At 36.3% G+C, this 22,334-nt stretch overlaps 1 protein-coding gene across 7 annotated transcripts in view; it reads left to right on the top strand.

Annotated features, from left to right (window-relative positions):
- Positions 1 to 22,334, top strand: part of LOC116721375 (disco-interacting protein 2 homolog C) — a 163,372-nt gene that overhangs the window by 41,674 nt on the left and 99,364 nt on the right. For 5 of the 7 annotated variants that reach the window (XM_032565047.1, XM_032565046.1, XM_032565050.1 and 2 more), the window contains exon 1: positions 9,733 to 9,868. The exons of 1 other annotated variant lie outside the window; for it this stretch is intronic. In XM_032565047.1, the coding sequence (XP_032420938.1) occupies positions 9,748 to 9,868 (121 nt within the window). In that variant the 5' untranslated portion in view covers positions 9,733 to 9,747. Of the gene's footprint in view, positions 1 to 7,343; positions 7,489 to 9,732; positions 9,869 to 22,334 lie in introns of those variants that run through there. One more of the 7 variants, XM_032565054.1, reaches the window with a different exon arrangement.

Here is a 22,334-nt window from a genome sequence, read left to right as displayed (position 1 = left end):
AGTTATAGAAAACATAATTTGAGAACTGCTTTCTGTACATCCTCTGGTTGTCTTTGTCTGATATCAAAATAAATCGGCCTGTCTATGAAACAGTTAAGTTTGACACAAAAAGAAAAAGAGAATCTCAATTAATTTAACTTTTTCCTTCAGCCAAAAACTGAATATTCTACTTTATAATGTTGACTGACTTTTGCATCTAAACTATGGCTTGCCTATTGGAAAATTACAGTAAAATAATTTAGAGAAATAATTTGGGTTATTCAACCTGATGTAAGGGAACTAATTAAAACTTAACTCCAAACTAAACATTCAATAAGCAAACTAAATGCTCTACAAACTAATCTATTTTAAAATTGCTAGCTAAATATTTAGTCTACAAACTGAACTATAGCTTATCTAACCTGCTAACTAAATATTTAGTCTACAAACTAAAATATAGTTAGCTTGCTAGCTAAATATAGCTAGCTAAACATTTAATTAGCTAGCTAAATATTTAGTCTACAAACTAATTTGCTAGCTAAATATTTATCTTGTTAAACAAATATTTATCAAGCTACATTTTTAACTAGCAAGCAAAAATATTTAGCCAACTAAATATTTAGCCAACTAAATATTTATCTTACTAATTAAATATTTAACTTGAAATTCTGATATTTACAAATAAACGATAAACATGGGAAAAATGTAATTTTAAAAAGTTTGAGCCCCCATTCTCTTTGCTCTTATGTCAAGCTAAAGGACCCAAGTTTTACTGTGAAATTTTGACATTGTTTAGGACTCCATGCTAAATGATGTTATGAGGTTTAAAAGCTGCAATGTGTGTTGATCAATGAATCATTTAGCTGCTGCTGAATGTGTATAAAACCAGCCGGATCTGTCTGTTCATACGTGTCCCTGTTTGGTTTGAAGCTGTTCCAGTAAAATCTGTTCTCAGATAAGAGCCAGGTGTTACATCGTGAAGCTCTGTGTAAAAATAGTTATCAAAGGTTTCATCAGCGAGACTGCTGAGTCACCGTTAAACAGTCTGTAGACTGTTTCAGCAAAAAGCAGTGAGCTCGAAGGTATTACATTAACAGGATCTTAGAGGGTGTGAAGGACCTCCGTGGAGAAAATCCCTGACCTGGCGTTAATCTGGATTAACACGGTTTAGATGTGACAGAAACACCTGAGAGGAGTTAGTGTCTCTTCAGGGAATTAGTTCAGAAACTGGGGGTGTCAGGTGGCGTTTTCTTCACATCGCTGCTGGAAGAAAATTAGATTATTTATTTTTAGTTTGGATGGATTTACCAAAAATGAAAATAAGATTTTTTTTTAGTCACTCCTTTTGGCTTCTTGTCAGTAAAATCACATTTCCTTATTTATTTATGCAAATAAAGTCATGGCAAATGAACAAGATTTCTCTCTTATTCAATATCTACAGGCTCCCACTAACTGATTATAACAAATAATAAGATTAGCTCTATGTTATAATATAATTTCTGAAACCATCCAACACTGCAAAAACACAAAATCTTACCAAGTATTTTTGGTGTAGTTTCTAATGCTGATATCTTAGTACACTTAGATAAAACTGACTTACAGGTACATTTTTAGCCAGACGTAGTGGCTTGTTTTAAGTCAATAAGTACTTAATGCTGATGAAAAAAGGCTAGTTACATTGGCAGATTATTTCAAGACTTTTTTCCTTCTTACAAGTGAAATAATCTGCCAGTGGAATTATTGACTTAAAACAAGCTCCTATATATTGCTGAGCTTGATATAGGAACTTTAAGTTATTTTTGTCTTATTTCTAGTGTGCTAACATATTTGCACATGAAACTAGACCCAAAATACTAGATTTTATGTTTTTGCTGTGAAGCACCAACATGTGGAGGTACCATAATTTTCTCCAGCTGAACAGAAACAAAACTGAAGTTATTATGTTTAGACCAAAAGAGGAACGATCTAGAGTCGGTTATTACAGGTAGAAACTAGCAATCAGGCCTGAAATCTGGTTGTGGTTATGGATTCTGACATGAACCTTCACAAACGCATAAGGATAGTTACAAAGTCGGCCTTCTATCCTCCTGTCCTTTTTAGAGCTCCTTCTGAACCATAATCACAGGAACATTGACCAACATATTTGATGTGTCTTGATAATTTTGATGATGGCACTTGACTGGTTTCTCAATTGGCAACTCAGAATTTCCTTCTTTCTGGAATGTGCTTTACAAATAAATGGTTGATTGACTGATTGATTGATTTCAATCTGGCCCAAAATCTGGTTGCAGTGATGGACTCAGACCTGAACCTTCAGAGTCACACAAAGACGGTGAAAAAGTCGGCCTTTTATCACTAAAACCAGGAAGATGGAGCACATCACCCCGTTCTAAAGTCCTTCCACTCAGAGAAAAGACTTTAAAAAACTTTTAGTTCTTAAAACTCTGAACCAAAATAAATCAGAGATCTGCTGCTGCTGTTGTCAAACTGACTTTCCAGACCTCTCAGGTCTTCTGGAGAAGCAGCATTCAGCTTCTATTTACCACAGATCTGGAACAAACTTCCAGGAAACTGCAAAACAGGTGAAACACTGAGTTCCTCTAAAAACCCAACATGGTAGAGCTGCCTTTGATTAATAACTGGAACATTTATTATTTCTGGTCTGGATTACAACTTTCCATTATCTGTTATTTTTGTTTAATTTTATGTTTTTCATTTAAAGCACTTTGAATGGCCTTGTTGCTCAATGTGCTATACTAATAAGCTCATAATATGCAGTGTCATACATCTTATTAAAACTCTTTGGTTAAGATAAGAAAGGATTTTATGATGAGTTTTACAGCTCTGCTGATCTAATGCATTTTTAATGTTTAAATTTTCTGATGTGAGGCTTTAAACTCTTGAGTAATCATTTAATATTTGGTTATGAAGACTTCCACTTGAATTAGGTTTTATATTCTGTTAGCTAATTGCTTTTCTGGAGGAGAAATAACTTCTGTGGCATCTGTTTTATGCCTTTAGAAACCCATATTTCAGACATAAAACAAATCATTGTGTTGCTTCAACAATCTACCAGAAACATTTGCTTTAAAAAGATTGAAAATGGGTTTTTTTGTTTTATTTCCTTCTTTCTTTCCTTTCGTTGCACGTCATTTCTCTTGCTGATCCTGAAGCAGTCTCTGGTGACCCAGTTTTCCTCATGAGGGAATTCAAATTCCCCAGCTCTTTGCTCACTCTTCTACCTAAACAAAACAGTAGGAGAACCAGGTGTTTGGCCTTTTGGTTGCTTTCATGCCTGTTGACTCAACGATGCCAAGCAATTTCAGCCATGTTTTGGGCTAATCTGCAGGAGATTGACTTTTGTCTGGTTTCACGTGCAAGATGGGAAGCAAATATTAGCGTTAGTGGTGTGAATTTGCTTTTTCATCTTCATATTTTCCACTTGATGCCCATAGAAGTGCTGGAGTGTTTTTTTATGTTTGAAATGTTCCCAGAATGTTTAGATTTTTATATTTTTAACTAAGAAAAGAGGTTGATAAGCCGATTTATTCAAGATTACACTACCAGAGAGAATATGATCATGTCGGCCATCTTGAATTTGGGTTTCTATAGATTTTTTGAAACATTTTTTCCAGGGTGGAATAATGGTAAAAATTTATTGCAGTGCTCCAGTGTAAACTTGAAGCAGAACGAAAATGAAACCTCTGATTTTGATGTTAGATGGATGTCATTTAGTGAAACATTTCCACAAAACATCCCTACACTGCAAAAACACAACATCTACCCAAGTATTTTTATTCAGTTTCTAGTGCAAATACCTTATTACACTTCAAATAAGAGAAAACTAACTTAAAAGTAACTTTTCAGCAAGATATAGCAGCTTGTATTAACTCAGTAATTCCTTAATATTGATGAAAAAGTACTTGTTCCATTGGCAGTTTATTTCACTTATAACAAGATGAGTACTTTTTCAAAACCATTTTAAGGAATTATTTACTTGAAACAAGCTCTTGTTTCTTACTGAACAGTTACTTGTAAGTTCGTTTTGTCTTATTAACACATTTGCCCTAATTAGACCAAAAATACTTGGTGAGATTTTGTGTTTTTGCAGTTTAGGGAGGCCTCTGTGTTTCTCTTTCTCTGACAAGAAGATTGAAAGGTTGACAAAGAAACTATGTGTTATTGGAGGACATTACGATACATAAACACCAATCATAGAGACTTAAAAAATACTAAATGTTAATTTAATTGTAAGTTAGTTTTGTCTTAGTGTACTAAGACATTAGCAGTAGAAACTAGACCAAACACACTTGGTGAGATTTTGTGTTTTTGCACAAAAAACACAAGATATTCACAAGATTTGTTCAAACAAATCTTAGGTTGTTTGAACATCCTAAGATTTAAAACAGTGATTTTCACCTGTTTTGATTCCCGTTAGAGATTTAAGTGAAAAGATGGAGGCTCTTTTAGCTCTCTGCATCACCTCTTCTCACCCTGCAGTGCAACTCCGCTTTTGTTAATGTCATCAGAAAGAGCCGCGCATCGCTCCTATCAGCACTCTGCAGCACCTGCTTTCTCTGCTGCGCTGTTCAGCTTTTTCCCTCTGGATCTTCCGTCCGACCCGCTCTCCGCCTCTGATTGATGGCTGACGGAGAAGTTGGACGGAGACCTGACTTGCTCTGCTCGGTGCTATTGATTCTTTTTCACTTAAGCCGTAATGAAGTATTGGTCAGCCTGAGGGAGGGAGTCAGCAGTGCTTAGTGAAGCAGCAGGTGAGCGCAGCCTCGAGACACTAGACTTAATTACCACCGGTCTTTGTGTTTTCAGCTTTCCTTTGAGCTGCATTGATGGTGTTGTTGTTATCTTTGTGCCGGAGTCAGCTAATCATGGAATAAAATAGGAAGAGAACCAGGCGGAATGGAAAAACCTTGAACTCTTACTCTAGAACAGTCAATATCCCATCTAGAAAATGGATAATGTGACATTTCAGTGTTTATTTTTACACATAATCTGGCAAAAATTATAATATTTGAAATCCCTGCGGTTTAAAGGGACGGCATCATGTAAGATAGACTTTGTGAGTTCTACATCATCATACGATGTTATTCCCTGAACATACCTGGAGTGCTGCCTTGATTCTTTCATGCATGTTTGAGAATCCCTTTATTCTCCAAGGCAACCATTCAGCTGTGCAAAACGCCTTGGCGGACATAACCCCGCCTTCGAGGTGCAGCTCCTTCAGACTAACCAGCAGCAATTAGCACCTAGTGGAACTCATAAAAACATTGTTAAAGGAGAGATGTTGTGATGACTTCCTGAAGGCGGAGCTTGAGAAAAAATTTTATTTTTAAAGAAACAGAAGCTCAATTTCAAGGCATTAAATTACAGTCATATTTGATATGTTAGTTTAACTACTGAACGTAACATAGTTACTTGATTGTGCTACAAACAATCAAGGATGAGTCTTTGGTCCACAAAATTTCTCATTTATCATCAAAGTAGTTTTATGAAGTACTTCAACTTACAAGTACAAATTATTGTGACAATTATTGCGACTTCTGTCAAATGACTGAATTTTTGAACATTTAAATCCTTCTAAAATCAGATCTACGAGGATTAATCCCTGTATACATTATATTTGAGATGTAGCGGTAGCAGCTGGAGCACCCTATGTTGGTATACATATGAGGAAATATTCCCCCCAGGCTCCTCATTTTGCAGAAATCCTGTATAGATATTCATACTGGAGACATATGCTTGTGGCTGAAACTGTACATTATTCATGGCTTCCTCGAAACGACACCGGCCGCCTGTCACCTGATCCACAGAAAACCATGTGTTTCCTCCGTTTAGATTCATCTTACAATAATTTTGAATATTTATGATTATGCCCCCAAATCCACAATACCTCCAACTGTCAAGGAGTTTGACGAATGAGGCTTATTGGTTTTATGAGTCTTATTAGAGATAAACAATGTTTTGATCGACATGCTTTATGTAAATTTGTAAAACAATAGCCTCTACATTCTGGTTTGGTTTTTGACTGTATTCACGATAAAAATCAAAGATTTAATTGATTTGAATTTCTTTGCTGGACAATTTTGCTAAACCGGTTGGTAGAAAATAACAACTTTACCTTAAATCTGAGCAGTTAAATCTCTGTCGGCTTGCATGATTTATCAAGATTTATCACAGTAAGCTGCCCTTAAATGGCCACTAACACGCAGTAAACACAGGATGAAGAGCAGAGGAAGAGAAATGGGGAAAAACGTGAGAAGTATGCAATAAAAGGTGCAACAGGAGAGAAAAATATTTTAGAAAATATAAACAAAGTGGAGAGGAGAAATGAAATCCAGCTGGAGACATTTTTAATAAGAAAGGTTTGTAAAAAGGACATGAACAAAGTAAACATAAAAAACAGCTTTATCTCTAATATGGATTCAGTAATAAATTAGAAAACGTTGTTCTTGAAAAAAAAGTAAAATTGTACATTTTTCAGGATGCATAGAAGATAACATAGTTAATTTATTAAATAAAAGCATTTTAAAGCTGCTGATTTTAAAAATATCTGACTGAAAATGTTAGAAACCTTCACTATTACACACTCTTAAATGCTTTTCAATTAAAAATGTTTGTTTCTGCAAGAAAAGTTCAGTCTTTTTCCTCCTGGGGAATTGTGACTTCAATGGGATTTAGCTATTGGAGTTTGTCTATTTCTGGAAATAACAAAAATACTTTTGTATTTTCCTTTTAAAACAAATATATTTTGTTCGGCACCCTGAGTTATAAATATCTGCTGAAGTGCCTTAAGTAAAAATTAGGTTTTATGTCCATTTTAGCTTCCATTTGATCTTTAATTGGAAAACACTTTAATTTTGTCTTATTCCAAGTATTCTAAGATATTTGTGCTAGAAACTAGATCAAAGCTACTTGGTAATACGTTATGTTTTTGGATCAGTTTGGTTGAATCGTAAATTGTTCCGGTGCTTTAATATTTATCCCGTTGGGCTCCATTCACTTGTCAGCGGTCAAAGTTTTATGGCTGACCTGAGCATCGGCCATGTTAGCGCAGGTTAACATATGGACCCTCCTGGCGTTTTGGGTTGGTGCGTAATGGATTGTTTTGGTCTTGCTCACTTTATACAGTGAAAGAAATATTACTGCCAGCTCACATTCCTTGCATTAGGTGCGTGTGTGAACGTGCCAGCTGTTGTGCACGTGGCCAGCAGGGCCCTGTCAACCTGAGTGCAGCGCGAAGCGAAGTGACAGATTTGGATCAGCGGGGTGTGGGGAGAGACCGGCCACTGCAAACTGTGCCGCGGTTAAATAATGTAGCAGCTCTAATTCATTCCCCTGAATTATGGAGGCTAAGCAGTTGTTTCTCGGGAGCATTTTCATTGCGACACAGTCGGTCTGCGTCTGACTGCTTCAGGCGAGAGACATCAGCCCTTCAGACTGTCTGGAGGTCAGTCAGGGAGAGCCGGCGAGCTGACAGACGCCCTTAACGAGGTAAATAGATTGACTTTTTACACCTTTTTGTCTGCAGGGTATTAACTTTAAGTCATCCAAAATATGTTCATGACTTATGAAACTAATTTAAATCAGCCTTTGGTTGCTTGTTGTAGCAAAAACTTGAGTATTTGATGCAGTATTTGAAAATTTGCAGTAGGTCAAAGTTTTTTTTTAAATCATCTGTCAACTTAACTAATTTGTTTCTGGGCGTGCCGTGGTGGCGGAGGGGTTAGCGCGACCCACATTCAGGCAAACGTAGCCTCCTCGACGCGGCTGTCGCGGGTTCGACTCCCGGACCCGACGACGTTTACCGCATGTCTTCTCCCCTCTCCTTCCCCCTTTCCTGTCAGCCTACTTTGAAAAAAGGGACACTAGAGCCCACAAAAAGATCCCTTGCGGGGCGATAAAAAACAAACAAAAAAAACAACTAATTTGTTTCTGCATGATTGAAAGATTTACATTTTTTTATGTATTTAGTAGGCCTGTCGCCAAAAACAACAAATCAATCGTATGATAAATCAATAATTTATCGTTTTCCTCTTTCTACCAAAAACCTGATGACAAAAGGCTTCAGTTCGATCAACTAGCCTGTTTTTGAAGGACAAGGAGACTTCATAATTAATTCAATTTGTTCTTTTTGGGTTTATTTATTTTGAATATTTAAAATTTCTTCCAGTTCCAGTGGTAAATGTTCATCAGGATTTAAAGTTTTTTGATTTTTGAGAATGTGTTCTTGCATTATGTTACTTGAAAATTGTCTCAAAACAACAATATTATTGTTTTATTGCATTAACTTTTGGAACAGTTTGTCCTCCAGCCAAATTTGTTGTCGTACCAGGTCTGGTATTTGCTGTATTCTTGTAAAAATAATGAGTCACATGGTGAGTTTTTAGCTCCTAAGTTAGCGTGCTTTATCAGCGTGCTGCAGGTGTTGCAGTGGTGAAGTATGTAATTAGAGGACATGGTTGCAGTTATAATGTGTGTTATTTAGACACCATGTGGCCGAATGGAGGGAAAAACACACACACACCTAGCTACTCTCCCCTTTCTCTTTCACACATTCACTAACCGACAGCAGCGATAAGAACCCTTAAAGGTCGTGTGAGCGTGTGCGGTCCGGACTGAGTTATTTCAGCCGACACCTGATGTCAAAAGAGTGGACTTCCTCTGCAGGAGTCACGGCTCAACGCGCCACATCTTGTGTCATGTTGGATTATTGGCTGGAGAAAACTCCAATATGTGTTTGTTTTTTGTTTTTAATTAAAAGGATTTGTGGGATTTTATTGGAAATACTTCACTTTTTAAAGCTACAGTATATAACGTTTATAAAAAAATATATTTTCTTACATATTTGTCACCATTTTGTGACTGTGTGGTGTGACACAGATAATCTGGGAAAAAATAAAGCTCCTCTGCTTTCTCACAATGCTTGACTGGAAAGAACCAGTCAGAGTTTCTGTCTCTTTCTGAAGCTCCACCTTCAAGAAGTCAGGAAGTCATCATAACATGGCTGCTCTATTAACTCGTTAGCAACATTTTCACCAGATTTCCTCTGAGAAATGGCTCCTATGATGAGCTCAAAAGATGCGCAGTTCCACCAGGTCTTTGCTAATTGCTTCTGGCTAGTCTGAAGGAGCTGAATGGAGCTGCGCCTTGAAGGCAGGGCTAGGTCCAACCAAGCGTTTTGCACAGCTGAATGGTTGCCATGGCAATTAAGTGATTTCTTAAACATGCTTGAAAGAATCAAGCCAACACTATTGTATGTTTTTGATGAGGGAATAATATTACCACATGATGTAAAGCTCATAAAAGTTTATTTGAAATAAACTTAAATTGTTACTTTTCATGGGAAATTTAGCATCCATATTTGAAAGGGCTGCGGGCACCCTAAACCCACCCCTTGGATTTACCCCTGTAAAGACAAAACAAAAGCATCTTGTTAGTGATATTTTAGCTATTTTGACTTTAAAACAGGTAAATTATTAAAGATAAGTGATAAGAGAATGTCATCATCATGACATGGAGGCTCCTGCTTGTTTTTTATGAGGTACTGAGGAGAGACGGAGAAACGGGAATACTCAGGAGATCAAATAGAGGATGAAAGAGACGGCAGCAGAAAGGTAGACGGACAGGGAAGTGCGCGGCAGAGAGATGAACCAGCGTCCCCCAGCAGGACGAGGGGAAGGATCTGTCAGCGCGTTTTGTTCCAGAGCGCGTTGTTGTTGTTGTTTTAGGCAGCATGAAAGATTCGGGGAGATGAAAAGAGCGGCTGGTCGGCAGAGAGGAGGCGGCTCTGATGCTGCAGCGCCAGCAGACCGGGGGCAGCTGGGGTCGTCTTCGTCCTGCAGATCTATAGAAATACAGCATGATGAAGAAGGTAGGACTCAAAACGTCCTGAAAAAACTTCTCCTTTGCTTAAACTAATTAAATGTAACCTCAGTTGGTGAAAATTACAACAAAACTGAGGATGTTTACTAAAAATTTCATAACTTTTACTTAGTTTGTGCTTTAAACTGACATCTTTATAAACATTTCCATTTTGTTTTTGCTGCTGTTGACATTATGGGCTTTGATTTTGATTTATTTTAATGTAGCAATGAAAGAAGGAAAAACCCCTGCCTGAAATAACCTTTAAATCTTTGGGCATTTGGATTAAACTGTCCACTAATCTGCTTGTTGCAGCAACAATAAAACTTTTGCAGAAAATGTTTTTGAGTGATGTAATCGATTTTAATGTGATTTTAAGAGCAGGGAATTGAAAATAATTGGGGAAAAAATCCCAAACAGATGTCAAACTGCAATGGTAGTGTATTTAATAAAATGATTTTAATATAGAAACATAAAAATGCAAAAGGATATTTAGTTTCAAATGTATGTAGAAACACTGTTGAATCATTAACATTGACTGTAAACAAAATTTTAAGATCTTTTAGAGAAGAAAAGGTCAAAATCTATAAGCTGTTGTGTCAGCAGAAGCCTTTCTATTTAGTATTAAAAAAAATCTCATTAGAGAATGAAAAATAATTGGAAAAATACCAAACAGATGTCAAATTGCAATAGTAGTGTATATAGTGAAATGGTTTGAATGTGGAAATATAAAAATGCAGAAAGATATACAGTACAGACCAAAAGTTTGGACACACCTTTCTAATTCAGTGGGTTTTCTTTATTTTCATGACTATGTATAAGCAAGAAATCCCACTTATTAACCTGACAGGGCACGCCTATGAAGTGAAAACCATTTCAGGTGACTACCTCTTGAAGCTCATCAAGAAAATGCAGAGTGTGTGCAAAGCAGTAATCACAGCAAAAGGTTGCTACTTTGAAGAAACTAGAATATAAGGGGGATTTTCAGTTGTTTTACACTTTTTTGTTTAGTGCATATTTCCACATGTGTTATTCATAGTTTTGATGCCTTCAGTGTGAATCTACAATGTCAATAGTCATGAAAATTAAGGAAACTCATTGGATTAAAAGGTGTGTCCAAACTTTTGGTCTGTACTGTATTAGTTTAAAATGCATGTCAAATATTTGAAGAAATGTTAACATTCACCCCAAAAACTAGAATTTGGCTAATTGTTTTGCTGTTTGCTCCAGCAAACCCTGAAATTCTGCAAAAATAAAACTGAAACCTTCAAAATAAAGTCCACAGTCCCAGGGCTATTAAACAAAAATTGAGTTTCTTTCACTTCTTTTCATTACTTTGGATAACAGGGATATTTGCCAGTGTTTTGCTGTAGTAAGCAAAACGCTGCGTCATCAGTGTAGCAAAACAGTTCATGTTGTTGCTATGGTTAACATTAGCTTGGCAATATTAGACACTTAGTTATACTGAAATTATTCTTACGTCTCCCCTTAAAGAAGTTGTAATTTTGTCAGAGTATTCTTCATTTTTCTGTGCAGAAGAGAGAAAACTTGCAACAGTTGTGAGGGCTGAACAGACACTGTGACGCCTGTGAAGCTGCTTCTGCTTTTTCAAGGAATCATTGTTATCTCGATTGGCCTCAGAGCTCTAGTGCTAATCATGTCTGGTGTGACGAGGTGCAATCAGCTCTGAGAGAGAACATGTTGCTCCCTCAACAAGGAGCAACATGTCTTTACCTGAGCTGTCAGTAGTTGATTAAAAAAATTGATTATAGAATCATTCTGTCACTAAATAAAGTGTAAAGCTACAACAAAACATGATTTTCAGCCAATATGTTGAGCTGAGGGGCACAAGATTTAGCAAAATTGGAATAAATTGGTGCAATTGAAGTCCAGTTCATTTCAGTTCTCTCCAAATGTCACCTAAAGATATTTTATAGGAAAAACAAGTTCAATTATACACAATCCAATCTGATCCAAATACAATAAAAATCAGTCTAATGAAACAACCTACTGACCTTAGGCAGGATCTTGTTCATCCAACCAAAGACAACATAATCACAACATGTCTGTCTAACAAAAGTTGCAGCATTTGTTACTTTTTCAGCTGCTGTAGTTCTTTTAGCTGCATTTATTCCACCATACTTTTAAAACATGGATGATCTAAAGGCTTCTTGATACTACTTTTGTTCTATAAACATCTGTTGTTGTTCTATTTGCAGTTTTTCCTATTTTCTGCCATTGGTTTTAAATCTTAAGCTGTGCAGAGTGAAGTATAAGCTTTGCAGACAATAACATCTGTTCCCATGTTGCAGAACAGAAGGGGTTTGTTGAACTGTAATGGATAGATGTAACGTAATACGGAGATTACAGCAGCTCGATGTAGACGGTGTTGTTCAGCTTTCGCCCCTCCTGGTTTACCTTTCGCCTACATTTCCTCTCCTCTGACTCCTGCCATAAAGCGATGGACCGGCGCTGAATGCTGATTCGCTGGGTGTCAGAGGAGGTCAAATCCGTCCAGGTCCAGTTTCAGATGTGCTCAAAGAGACAATCGCACGAATCCTCTTCACTGTGCCTTTCTTCTGTCGCGTTCAGAACAATTCAATCCACATTATTGTTTAACTGCAGGGGAAATTAGGTTTGGAGCAATAAAGCACAAACTCCAGGAGAGTAGCTCCACAGATTACGCTTCGATTAAACTTCCTGCACAGACATGTTTCCCTATAAAAACTGAACGACTGACTAGATAAAATATTGAAAGTCAAAGTGACTTATTTGCTGCCAGAGCTGGGTAGTAACCAATTACATTTACTTTTTAGAAAATGTAGTTTTAGGAGTATTCTTTCTTCTCTGTACTTTTTGCTTTTACTTGAGTGATTTTAATATGAAATATTTCTACTCTTGAGTAAAATTTCTGGATTTTCTACCCACTTTTGTTCCATTTGATTATGTTTAAGTCATGTAAATATTTAATGATTGATAATTTGATCAGTTACTCATCACTTGAGTAGACTTTTTACCAAATACTTTTTTATTCTTACTTGAGTAAAAATATGTTGAAGTAGTTTACTCTTGAGTACAGTTTTTGCCTTCTGTGGAGAGGATATGCTCAGGCATGTTTTACAAGCTGACAAAAACTGATCCAAGTTGTCTAATAACTCGTAAAAATCAGGTAGAACTTCCTTTACTTTCCCACGGTGGCCAGTTCTGCACCAGTTCACATACTGGATGATGGTTTGGGTGGATCTATACTTTTAGGCTGCAGATGAACTGTTCACAAAGTGAATCTGCTTTTACTGGGTTGATAGTTTGAAGTCGACTGGAACCTTTTTGGTTGTTTTCTTATTTTTAATCTATTTATTAACATTTATTAAATGTTTAGCAGAACCAGATGAGTTTTTGGTTCTTGAAGACTCAAGTGTTTATTAAAACAGATATTCAATGTATTGACTGTATTTCAATACATTTTTTTAATTGCTAAAAATGCTATTACTTCCCCACCCCCTAAAAACAGAATAAAATTTTTTTTATTTTTTGCGTGGTCATAATTAAATGCGGCTGTGTGAACAAAACGACCCACATGCACAGAAGAGCAGCGAAAATGCCTCACAGCAGCAATCTGTTCATGAAGTTAATAATGGCCGCCGCCTTGTATGGATCAATTTTCAAAATTCACACTTTGTAAAATGTTTTTTACTTCAATTTGGGTCTCAATAAATAAAGTCAAATTCTACTGACACTTCACTGTTACCTAGCAACCTCAGCTGAGTTCCGCCTGTTACCTAGCAACCCCAGCTGAGTTCCGCCTGTTACCTAGCAACCCCAGCTGAGTTCCGCCTGTTACCTAGCAACCCAAGCTGAGTTCCAGCACTCTTGGTCAGGGTCAGTGTTTTGTTGTTGATTTGCATTCCTTGTTGGTTGCACAAGAGGCTCCACTTCCGTTTTTCGAAGATGTACGGTTGTATAACTGTGCATCTGTTTGCAGCCATATTGGTATTAAACTGTTTCTAATTGAAAGAGTTCAACTCAAATGTGGTTCTTCCTGATGTTTTTCTTTATTATTTTTACTCATTTCTGATTTCAAATGCAACTGAGTAAAATACTTTACTGAAAACAATCTCAAGGTTTCCTGCAGCAGATAGGTTGCACCTAAATACAGTAAAGCTAGTCAGTTACTAGTTACTTTCCACCCCTGCTACTAGGTATGAGTGTGTATTTGCATAGTTATTTGTCCTTCTTTTCCCAGGAGATAATAGGACAAACCTTTCAGTAATGAGCACCTTTTTAGTAGCTGACAGGTTAAGTTGACCTTAAAGAGGTCCACACTTTGTATGGCAGGCCATTTTAACATGTATTCAGTTTCGTTTGACCCTCTGTAATTAGATTATTCATCTAATGCATCTAAAAATGCATTTTGAATATCTGAAATAGTAATTTCAGATATTCAATATCTGAAAATAGTAATTTCAGATATTCAATATCTGAAAATAGTAATTTCAGATATTGACTTGCGACAGACTCAGAAGGTTTTTACTAGTGTTGGAGGCTCAGGATGCAGAGATAACGGTGTTAAGCATCTGTTTGTAATCTAGTATAAAATGTCATTTCTCCCTGCAGGATCTTTGGATCTGTAGGCTGATTGTTAAACTACTTTTACAAGCGTTTATTTTTTTCAGTCGAGCGACTTTGAGGAGAACCGAGGTCAGTCTGAGAGTCAGTTCCCCTTCCTCCTGATTTATGGTGTGTGTGAGCACTTTTTCCTCGTGTCAACGTATCATCATGTCTGTACAGAAGTGTGTGTAGAATGTGTGTTGGTGAGCAGGTGTGTGTGTGTGGGTTTGCAGCACCTCAGGATGTCTGCGTCCTGACTGGTTTGGCTTCTCGGTTCCCTTTGCTTTTCACAGCATCCTGTTTTCACACACAAACACACACCTGGATCCTCATCGATCTGAGTCGAGTCACGCATGGTTTCCACAGCATAAACTTTTTTTTCCTTTAGTCAACTTTTATTTTATTATTTACAGAACATAATGTGTCATTTTTTACAAAGTAAAAGCTTTAGATGCAGGTTTACTTCTCAAAGTTGTCAACAATTTGTTAAAAACTGCACTGTGTGCTGAAGCAACAACAAACACTGCTACCATTTTGCTGCCAACACTGCAAAAACACAAAATCTTATAAAGTATTTTAGTCCAGTTTCTAATGAAAATATCTTAGCACACTTGAACTGCCATGTTACTAAAATGTGCTACAGAAATAAACTTAATTTTATTTAAATGTACACATGGCTGCCTTCTTTAATTATATAATTAATTGTTAAAATGGGATGTTAGCTTAGCTTAGTTGGCTTCATTAATTAATCCTGTTTAATGTGGAGAAAATATCAAAAGACAAGATTTGAAAGTTATTTGATTTCACTTTAGTGACATTTTAATGCTCCCCCATATTCTATTTTACTTTAATTTTGTTTTGGAATGTAATTCAGTCAAGATTTAAATTTTTCAAGTATCCTCAGTAGGCCCGTCACGATAACAAATCTTTCTGGACGATACGTTGTCCCAGACGTTATTGCGATAAACAGCGATATTGTTTTGAGGCCATTTTCAAGTAATAATAATAATAAAATCCATAAATATCAATATACTAAATTAATGAGCATTAAACATTGAAACTTGAAAAAATTTTAATAGACAAAATAAATAAACATACAACAAAAACAACAAATAAAATAAATTCTAAAGTCTCATTAAACAAAATTGTCCTTTAGAATAAAACTAGTTTTAAGTCTAGTTGAGACCAAAAAAACCAAACTGATGTGTTTAATCATCCGGTTTTTGGTAGAAAGAAAAGAGGAAAGACAATAAATGATGAAAATAGAAATTGTTGTAATAATCCTACTTAAGGCTTAATCCTCAATTCTGTTGTTTATAGATTAAAATCATATCCAAGAGTCCAACGCTGCTGGAGCCAAGTCATTTATTATGGTTAGTATTTGTGGTGTATAATCCTTATCTGAGTGCAGTTTTAACGGATTGTTTCCCCTCCAGCGCTTCGTTGAACTGGAGCTGCCATTTAGTTTGCAGTCTGAACTGGATTTTCCAGATAAACTGGAGTCGTTGTGGGTGTGTCTCGCCACACTGCCTGCAGGTTGAATAAATAAACCTTTAGAGTCCCGTTACAACAGGTGCAAGTTTATTTGTTTTATCTAACTGCAACACACATTTTCTGTTGTATTTGGCAGAGATTTACATTTTCGTTGAGAAGTGTGAAGGTCACATAAGGTGGTTGCTTGGCTCTCAGCCTTCTTTGTTACCAGATAATGAATCTCCCATTTCTCCTGTTATAAAATTAAAAAAATACAATTGTGTACACAGAGAACATGTAAAATATGAGTGATTAGATGAAAATAGTAATAAGAGATGCATAGGTGCAAAGTTTTTGCTTTTTCTTCAAAGTATAGCAATTTATTAATGCATAAATAAAGAATATTGTGTTTTGGTAAAAAAATATGCATTCATTATCTTGATGACTAAAGCTTTCCCTTATCAATAAGCCTTAAAAATGATGTTAAAGTTAACTTATATCTAAACTGTACAAATTTAAGTGTATGGTGGTATTTTAGGCTTATGTGAAAATAAAGTGACTAAACTTTAGTGTCTTGCTTTTAGTTAGCTTCTAACTTTTCTGTGTTTTCATTTTCATCACATGCTTTCAAACATTCAACCAGCCACATAATATCTACATTTGGTTTCTAGCTTTAGTTACTAGAAGAAGCTTTACTACTTTCTCTGATTTTTAGCCTCAGGATTAGCTTTTAGAAAAGCTCAAGTTAGCTCCTAATTTAAAAGTTAGCGTCAGAAGTTTTAAACTTATGAGGCTTAAGATAGCTTTTAAATCTAAATTAGCTTCCAGTTTCACCACATTGTTTAATTTCTAGCTTTGTCGTGTTATATAACCTCATTTGCTAAATTTAGCTTTTGGTTTAAGTTTGCTTATTCCTTTAACTTCTAGCTAAAATATAGATAGCTTAAGCATATGTCACTAACACTAAATTTTAATTACTTGCTATATTTAGGTTAGCCTTTAGCTCAAGCATATCTTTCTAGTAAACCTATGTGTCTAAAATTAGCCAAAGCTAGCTTCTGGCTTTAAATGAAAGAATAATGCTTTGTATTTGTGCTAAGTTGGTTTCCAACGTCAGTTTATGATTTTAATTTAATAAAATGTTTCCAGGACTCGAAGGTTTCAGAAATTATTATGGTTGGAAGAAACGATTGATTGTTTTCACTTTGAGTTTAGAGTCACTTGTCTTAACTGCCACCCTTCTCTAATGTTTTGTAAACAAAAGTCACACAACTCTCCGCTTTTGCAGTTGAAACACAAATATTGGCTCTCTTTGTTTAAATGTTTTTTTTCCATCTGGATTTTGCAAATGTTTGGTGAAGTTGTTACTTTCAGGCTTTGATTTTTGCAATCCCGTCTGTCCTCCAGAGCAAGGCGCGTTGGGAGTGTGTCACTTTAAGTTAAATGTCAAAGTGACGGAGAGTCAAAGCGCCACCTGTTGATCCTGTGGTGACGCTGGCGATGACTGGCTGCTACGCTGCAGCCACTCGTTCTGATTTTCTTTGCTCCCAGATGGAACCAGTTTGTAAATGTGGCTCATCAGCGTGAGTATTGGTTTGTTGGATGAGCCTGGAACATGTTGCTGCGGTGAACTCATCACAAATATGGCGGCTGCTCTCTCTCTCTCTTTCTCGCTCTCTTTTTATTTTCCTTTCCCTCTCTTGCTTCAATCGATTTTTTCCCCCCTGCAGCCTCGAGGCAAGATGTTAACTCTGAAAGTCACGGTGTGTGAATGTGTTCTTATATTTTGCTGCATCACTTGCTTCTATAAAGTCAATTCAGTTCATTTTTTTTACACCAGTCCATCATAAAATATGTTATAACACTCACTTTCTTGTCTTTCCAGATTGTATTTCTCTATTCAGCTGTTACAGGGACGACCCGGGGGGTTAAATCAATCTTCTTGATACATAGCTAAATTCTCCTTCTATATGACATGGCAGGAAAACAAACCAAGAGGGTTGCAGGGAAATAAAAACAGACACACATTCAGCTGGGACCAGAGAGGGGAAAAAGCCTGGAGCCTCCCAGGCATTTTACTCATGCAGAGAATGTAATGAAATCTGAGCTACTCTTCCTCTCCTCCGCTCTTCATCGCTTTTCTCCACAAATATGGCAGATGAAGCAGATGTGTGTTTTGCTGATGACTCTCATGTTGATTTTTAGCATTTTCTCTCATTTTATAGGTCAGAAACACTCAGATGTGCCGTATTTATGAGACCCAGTGAGGTTTCCTGAAGTTAGTGGAGCCAAAAGTTTGTAATTTATTCACCAGTGAGTGCATACAAAACAAACATTACAGACTAACAAGCAGATATTGATATACAAAATAATAGCAAATAACGACAGCTAAAATAAAATAAACAACTATTAGGGCGATTAAAGTGAAAGCAAAAATTTAGTTATTAAAAGATGAATAATTATTAATTTTTTTAATCAGGGAAAACTTCACTTTAGATGTTGATATGCTTAAAAAAAACAAAGTCTGGCGAAATAAATCTGTGATATTTTTCAACAAGGGCCACACAGAATCATTCCGAAGGCCACAAATGGCCCCTGGGCCACAGTTTGACCATCCCTGAACTAGATGTTGCTGTTGGATGCTGGGAAAAATCAGCGTTGTGGCTCACTTTTCATTTATATTCTGTGACTAACACCTTGTTTTCCTGCTCACTATTCACTGGAGCGACTATAATCACAACTAAAATGAAATTCAGACAGAGGTTGAATAAAATAAGAGATTTCTTCACTCTGAACTCCCGTCCATCACCTCAATATCCCTAAATTACCTCCCTGGACTTTATTAATTTAAGAAAAATTTGGTGCTGAAGTAGGAGGTGTTGAAAACGGTGTGTGTAGGTGGATGGTGGTTTATGGATCTTAATGGGCTCATCTAAATGTAAATGAGTGGCGAGGAGGAGACAAACTGTCTGCAGCTTGGATGGGAAAATGTTTCGCCGGGAGGCAAATCATGTTTGGCTTCAGGGTTCATTTCAGTTCTTCAGCTTGTTTTACAGCCAAGAAAGGACGATAACTCAGGTGGTTTTTGCTGGATTGTGTTGGAGGTGTCGTCTAGTTTTTCTTGGTTTAATGAAATATAAAAGTTTTAATGGTGAATTGAAAACAATCCAGTGTTAAAATGTTAAATTGGGTCAAATTTTCAATGGCGGTCAAGAGACACTGAATAGTCAAGTTTGTCGCCGTGTTTCAAACAAAAGGTTGATGGAAATGTCAAAATTCAAAATAATTTCCTCAATTTTACAAAACTGCAAAAACACAAAATATTTGTTTTTTATCTAAATATCTTAGTTTGGTCAAACTACTAAGATGACCAAACTTGAAAGCAATTTTTCAGCAGCTATGAGTTTGTATTATGTGAATAAATATTGATTTTAAAAAGGTTCCGGTTTTAAGGGAAATAATCATTTGTTTTAACCAAAATCCACACACCTGCAGTTTTTGTTGAAGTTTCATAAATTTTATATTGAAAGATTGAAACTGTTGTATTTTTTTTTTTTTGCTTGATTTTGTTATTTTTTCAGTTATGTTATTTATATTAATTCATTTTGTTCCCAAAATTTCTGCACAGTTTTATATTTTGGTTCGACTGATGATGTAATTTTTAAATATTAAATGATTGATGCTTTCAGTGCTTTATAGTTTTTTTACTCTAAACAAATTTTCTTGATGCCTGCTTTTTACTTTTACTTGAATAAAAATATATTACAGTAGTGCTACTCTATGTTAAACAGACAAAAATGAAATTTTAGCCTGAATTTTTATTGTTTTTTCTAAAATACAGCAACATTGTTATTTTTCAATGCTGCATATTTATACTACAATAGTGTTATACTTTTAAAAACACTTTTTATTCAGTTTTCCACCTGCAGTAGCTGTTCGGTTTAAACTGGCAGATGAGCCTCCAGCTGCTCTGTTAGCAGGTCAAACTGGGATTTGTGTGGTTGATTACAGCCCAGTGCTGCAGATATAACCACCCATGGTCTGACTCAGAGTGTGTGTGCGTGGGGGTGTGCAGGAGTGTGTGTGTGTAAAGGAGGATTAGCTAGCTGTATTAGCCATGTCAGATACACACATGTGGCTGGCGCAGATGCTGCTGAAACTCAATCTGTACAGTTGGAGAGGCATAAAAAAAAAAAACGTGGATGTACTAGAGGTTCTGGAGGTCCAAACTGGTTCAGGACCAGCCGAGCTGCAGCTTGTTGCATCTCAGGTTTCCGGTTCCAGAATATTCTGGCCTGGATCCAGGATCCGGGAGGATGATGTCCAGCTTCAGATGATATTTCAACTGCGTTACTGACAGACTTCACATCGCCATCAACATATCATGCATAGTAATTTATTTATAGTGTCATTGCTGAAAGTAAGTGCACCCCCTTTCAGTTCTGGGGGGGGTTTGCATTTCAGGAAATAACCACAACAGTTTCCACATTAATTTTAATTAATTAATTACATAGATTTGATCACGTTAAACATTTTCCCATCACTTTTTAGCTGCAATTTGATGTTAATTCTGGCTTTTTTGGTGCAATAAATCAATAACAATGTATATCGATATAGACATGAGATCAATATCTATAGATAATATATTTGATTTAATATTCAATATCTGAAATATTCAGTAGTTGGTGGCTTCAACTAACTCACTCGCTCTTTGGTTGCCTAGCAACAAACTGCTGGGTAACAAGCAGTTTCAAGTTCCGCCCAACTTTGGTTACCCAGCAACAACTTGTTCAGTAACAGCTGCAGCAGTTTCAAGTTTCCCCACCGCGCCTCATAACTGCTTAAAAATAAAAAACGACATCATGGAGCCAAAACTTTAGATAAAACCGTGAAGGTCATGTCAAAGGTTTTTCAGGATTTCAGATTTCTGAAACAAAAGACTAATAAATATTTGATGCGTTTTTCAGGCATAAAATTGAGCCGTCCAGACTGCATAATTGACCACAACTGATCATTTTGATAATGGTCATGATACTATGAGACAAAGGTCATAAGTTTCCGAGAATGTCGTATTCTTACGTCAATAAAGTCGAAATAATATGAGAAAAAAAGTTGTAATTATTCAAGAATAATAAAAAATTATAGGAAAATGATTAAAGTTGTAATATTATACTTTGGTTTTGGATTTATAAATAAGGAAATGCTTCATCTTTTAACACATCAACATAAAATTATCAGTAGCAGAACTTTGAAACAATTGTACAAACGACTGAATCCATTTTAAATAATTACACACTTACCAAACGTCCGACCTTGATCACTTTATTGAATCTTTTTTCCTCTTTCTTTAAAACTTTTTTCTCATAATTTTACAGCTTTCTTCTTGTAATACTGATAATAAACTTTGTTTAAAAAGGAACAATGTACAACTCAAACCAAAAGTAACCATTTGTTGCTCTGTACCAGATCAGAGCAAAAGCTAATTTGTATCTGCAGTACCTTGACAAGTAATACTGCCTCTTTATTCTGCTAACATATCAATGTTTTTTGAAATACAATCTTTGTCTTTTCTTTGGCGATGTCTCTTCTTACAAACTCAGTCGTCATCAGGTAAACTCAGATCTTAGTAAATGATGGATTTTGTGGCGTTTCACACCCAGTTACTGTGGTTGTATTTGGCTGGTTTAGCAGTTACACCCCTAAATTACACATTTCTGCTTCCAAACCAGGTTCAGTCCTCTCTCAACTTTTTAAAAAATCGACTGTTCCTCTCTGAGTCGCCCTGCTGAGCTGCAAAAACATTCTGCTCCTATTAGTCATTTATATTGTCTTTTTCCTTTTGCTTAAAGCTGAAAGAAAAGCTATGAAGAAAAACTAAAGGCTTCACGCTGAAATATTAGAAGTTCAGCAGGACTTTGTCTCACCCAATTATTCAACTCAAACTGACTCCGTTCCAACAGAAAGAGACGTCTACTGTTTCTTTCAGTTGTGTTTTTAATCATCTGAGTTTTTGAACCTCCTCTCTGCTTGGAGACGAGCTTTTCTTCTTTTCAGAAAGAGCTGCTGTTAATGCAGCCGCAGCGAGGTTTGACTTGGGACGAACCCTGCAGCGTAAGAGGCGGTACATCGACGTTAAAGGGGAAGTTTTTTTTGCACGTTTTTATACCTCATTTTTGGTCTCAACTGATTCTAAAAACAGCCTAAGCTTTAAAATAAGAACACTCTGCTGTTTTTTTGTCGTCCGGAAAACGAGCCGTTTCAAAAACCTCCCGATTGTTGAGCCACATTCCAGGTGCACTGCGCCGTTACCTAGCAACCCCAGTTAGGTCCTGCCTGTTACCTAGCAACACAAGCAGAACTCCCAACACATTTGGTCTGCTGGTTTTACCACAGTA

The sequence above is a fragment of the Xiphophorus hellerii genome, chromosome 6, assembly GCF_003331165.1.
Source record: "Xiphophorus hellerii strain 12219 chromosome 6, Xiphophorus_hellerii-4.1, whole genome shotgun sequence".
Lineage (NCBI taxonomy): Eukaryota > Metazoa > Chordata > Actinopteri > Cyprinodontiformes > Poeciliidae > Xiphophorus > Xiphophorus hellerii.
The sequence above is the reverse complement of the archived record's forward strand: the minus strand, read 5'-3'. Positions and strand labels throughout refer to the sequence as shown.